We start from the raw sequence: 4,273 nt of genomic DNA, 5'->3' as shown, positions 1-4,273 counted from the left end.
TGGAGAGATGTTTTCTGGGAATCAACGAGCGAAAGACCACTTGGGCAAGGCTGCAGGGCAATCCTAGAATTGGAGATTTGGAAGGGACCCTGTGGGTCATCGAGTCCAACCCCCTGCAATGCAGGAAACTCAGCTATAGCATTCCCGACAGATGGCCGTCCAACCTCTGCTTCGAAAACCTCCAGGGAAGTCCATTCCACTGCCCAATGGCTCTTACCATCAGAAAGTTATTCCTAATGGTTATTCGGAATCGCCTTTCTTGTCGTTTGAATCCATTGGTTCAGGTCCTCCCCTCTGGAGCAGCGGGGGAAAAGCTCGCTCCGTCTTCCATGGGACAGCCCTTCTGAAATTTGCAGATGGCTACGGTATCATACCTCCTCTCAGTCTTGAATGTTTCAAATTAAGGTTAAGATTTCGCACTACGTTTTTTGGTTTTGTTTCATTTTCTTTATGTATACCATGATTTGGTATATATTGTATTTGATTGGCTTGTTGCATTCTTTTACAGCATCTGCAGTAAATGATTTGGTTAAAGCAATGCAACACACGAAATCATAAAACAGGCATCCCCAAACTTTGGGCCTCCAGATGTTTTGGACTACAATTCCCATCTTCCCCGACCACTGGTCCTGTTAGCTAGGGATCATGGGAGTTGTAGGCCAAAACACCTGGAGGGCCGCAGTTTGGGGGTGCCTGTTTTATGATTTTGTGTGTCGCACTGCTTTAACCAAATTATTTACTGCAGATGCTCCTGCTATGGAAATTCCAGCTTTCTATTTGGGAAATGTGATGCTTGCTCTCCTTATTGCTAGAAATTTAATAAAAACCATTTGGTGTTGTTTTGTTGTTTTTACAAAGGACGTTGGTTAGGCATCTGCCAGGGATTCTTTAGCTGAGATTCCTGCATTTCAGGGGGCTGGACTAGATGACCCTTGGGGCTTTCCAGCCCTACAACTCTGTGACTCTTTGAACAAAGCTATCTTGGAATTAAAGCACCCTTCCCCTTGTGGCAGAGATTAATTTTGCGCAGCTTGAAGCAATTGGGTGCACAAAAGCTGGAATTAAAGGAGACCCATCAGCTTTACTAACCAGAACTTCTTCAAAACAAGTACAAAACAATCCATGATAGACCCAGGGAATTGCCTAAAGCAGAGGTTTTCAACCTTTTCTTAGTCCACGGCTCCCTTGACCAACTACAGTCCTTCTGTGGCACCCCTGTGGGGCTCAGGAGCCCAGATATGTCACCCCTTGCCTGCAGAGTTGGTAGCCTCTCACCCTTTTTCAAACACCCTCCCTTGTTCCTCCAGCCTCTTCTCTCCCCTCTCCTTGGGAGTCCTCCGGGGCAGCCGCTGCTGCCACCCTTGGTCTCCTGAGCTGCCCTCACCTCCTCACACTGCCCCACAGGGGCCAGGGACTTGTCTGTCCATTCCCAACAGCAAGGGCTGGCGGACTGGCTGGCTGGGCTCCCTCACCCACTTGCTTGCTTACTCCGAGGCTGCCTCAGCCCCTGGCCCTCGCCAGCACCCCCTGGCCAGCCCCAGAGGCACCATTCGCCTGGGGAGCTTGTAGCCAGGGCTGCTGCAACAAACAGCCATGCAAGCCTTTGGGAGGCAGAAATGCAAGAGGGCATCAGGGGACAGAGGGAAGGAAAGAGGGTCAGCGTCCAGTGTTGCCCGCAACACTCCTGACCACCATTCAAGGCACCCCAGGGGGCCACGGCACACGGGTTGAAAACCACTGGCATAAAGCATATGCATATTCAAGCAAAGGTCCGTCTTCTTAAATGGGTGGGGTATAAATATATTATTATTATTATTATTATTATTATTATTATTATTATTATTATTACTATTATTATTGTAGAGCTGATATAAGTGTGCTCTCTCTCCCATAGCCTGCAATGGCCTGCATCCAACCTAAGGCTATGCATCCTTATCACATTCTTTGTTGTCTGCGGCTTCCAGAGAAAAACTACAGACAACTCCCTTCAAGTTGGAGATTTGCTACTGAATACAGTGGTACCTCTACTTACGAATTTAATGCGTTCCAAACACACATTTGCAAGTCGAAAAAAAATTGTAAGTCGAATCCCATAGGAATGCATTGGGAGAAAAAATTCGTAAGTCGAAGCAACCCTATCTAAAAAATCGTAAGTAGAAAAAATCCTATCTAAACCGCATCCAAGATGGCGGACGGAGCTCCGTTCGTAAACCGAAACATTCGTAAGTAGAGTTATTTGTAAGTAGAGGTACCACTGTACCTGAATCACAGGGACCCAGGTGGCACTGTGGGTTAACCACTGAGCCTAGGGCTTGCCGATCAGAAGGTTGGCGGTTCGAAACCCCGCAACGGGGTGAGCTCCCGTTGCTCGGTCCCAGCTCCTGCCAACCTAGCAGTTTGAAAGCATGTCAAAGTGCAAGTAGATAAATAGGTACCGCTCCGGCATTTCCGTGTGCTGCTCTGGTTAGCTAGAAGTGGCTTTGTCATGCTGGCCACATGACCTAGAAGCTATACACCGGCTCCCTCGGCCAATAATGCGAGATGAGTGCGCAACCCCAGAGTCGGTCACGACTGGACCTAGTGGTCAGGGGTCCCTTTACCTTTACCGTACCTTATGAACCTGTTAGAGCTTCAGTGGAATTTTCCAATTTCCTTTAGCAATACACATACACGCATTCACTTCGCAACGAAACAATTATACTCAACACTCCCTCTCTGGCTCCCCCTTTTCTCCCTCCCTCCCTGCCACAGGAAGAGCGGGCCACTCTTGCTAGAAGTCTGAACTGACCATGTGCAGAACGGCTTTTGAAATCGGGCTGGAGGCCATGTGCGCTCGTGGGGGCCCCGGGTTGCGCAGAGGACATATCTAATACATTTCCTAGGTGGATTGAGGTAGGTGGCTGAGGTCATGAGGTCACAAAGACCTCTGGGCAAATGTCCTGGGAAGGCTTTACTCATCAGGCAGCCCTGGTGCTCTGGGGGAAGACCAGCCACCTGTGCTTCAACACCAAGAGCTTGGCCTGTTCCACTTGCCTGGCCGCGGTCTGGTTTCATGGATGATCCAGTAGGAACTACTACATTGATGCTCTCACTGCCCAGAAAAGGCCTTTAGACAGAACCATCCATGATCTATGCAAGAATGCACCTAATAGCTCTTTCGCCTCCTGTTCGTCTGGTCGCAGAGATCTCTCTCCTGCTCCTCTGCATCCCTTCCAACGATGCCTTAATCCGCGCCGTGTACAACCACAACGGCATCAGCCAAGATTTCGATGCCTTGCCTTCCCATTTTGGGCCTTCCCTCCACCGCGAAGGTCTTCTGGGTTACCTTGTGGAAGCCAAGCCAGCCAACGCCTGCCAACCCATCGACACGCCGCCGCCGACCAACAGCTCCTCCACTGCCTTCATCGCTCTCATCCAGAGGTACGATTGTCCCTTCACCACTAAGGTCCTTCACGCCCAGCAAGCCGGGTACCACGCCGCCATCGTGCACAACGTTGACTCGCAGGCTCTGGTGACCATGTTGGGTGAGAACGAGGCCATGAAGGAGTCGGTCAGCATCCCTTCCTTGTTCATCAGCGAGTCGGCTTCCACCCAGCTCAGAAGGATATTCCATTATGACCAAACCGCTTACATCATCCTCGTCCCTGAATGCCATTGGCTGTCCTGCTGGGATGCCGAGCACAACTGCCAATCACATCCTCAAACGTCTAGGCAAGGCCTCCTGAAGCAGAAGTTCCCTTGCCTGCCGACGCGCTGCCACTTGTTCAACAGCATCCATTACCTCCTGTTTGGCCTCACCCTGTTCATCTGGGTGGTGGCCTTGTATGTCCTCTGCTGCATGTAATGACTTTGGGCTTCGTAAACCAGTATGCAGCTAGGCAAATGCTCCTCGAGGCCCTTTATCCAGCGAACTTGCAAAATTAATACATTGTCCACAAATGAGATCTTCTGAGACTTCTTCCCCCCATTCTCTGAATGGCTCTTTGTCAACTTGGTGCCCTCCAAATCACCTCCCACTAGCCCCACAAAACATAGTCATTTTGGACAACATCTCCCATCAGCCTCCCTCCAAACTGTTCCATCATCCTTATACTTTGGGGCAATTATATCTATCTATCCATTGATCACAGAGAATTGTAAGAATTACGTTATGTTCTTCGATCACTCTAGTTGCCTTGCCTCAAAAAGGATATGGTAGAGTTGGGAAAAGGGTAGCCCAAATGATCCGTGAGTTGGAGTAAACACTGATGGAGAGGTTTGGAAGAGAGATTCC

General features: G+C 49.6%; 1 protein-coding gene across 1 annotated transcript; it reads left to right on the top strand.

The window, feature by feature from the left end:
* Positions 1 to 3,139: 3,139 nt before the first annotated feature.
* On the top strand, positions 3,140 to 3,844 carry LOC118086072 (E3 ubiquitin-protein ligase RNF167-like). Its single transcript, XM_035117314.1, has one exon. The coding sequence runs from the start codon at positions 3,140 to 3,142 to the stop codon at positions 3,842 to 3,844; it is 705 nt and encodes a 234-aa protein (XP_034973205.1).
* Positions 3,845 to 4,273: the final 429 nt, after the last annotated feature.

The sequence above is a fragment of the Zootoca vivipara genome, chromosome 6 (assembly GCF_963506605.1).
Source record: "Zootoca vivipara chromosome 6, rZooViv1.1, whole genome shotgun sequence".
NCBI classification, from domain to species: domain Eukaryota; kingdom Metazoa; phylum Chordata; class Lepidosauria; order Squamata; family Lacertidae; genus Zootoca; species Zootoca vivipara.
The sequence above is the reverse complement of the archived record's forward strand: the minus strand, read 5'-3'. Positions and strand labels throughout refer to the sequence as shown.

What these genes read in the sequence shown, in the direction of transcription:
- LOC118086072 (XM_035117314.1), top strand. Translation starts at nt 3,140, where the DNA reads ATGCACCTAATAGCTCTTTCGCCTCCTGTTCGTCTGGTCGCAGAGATC.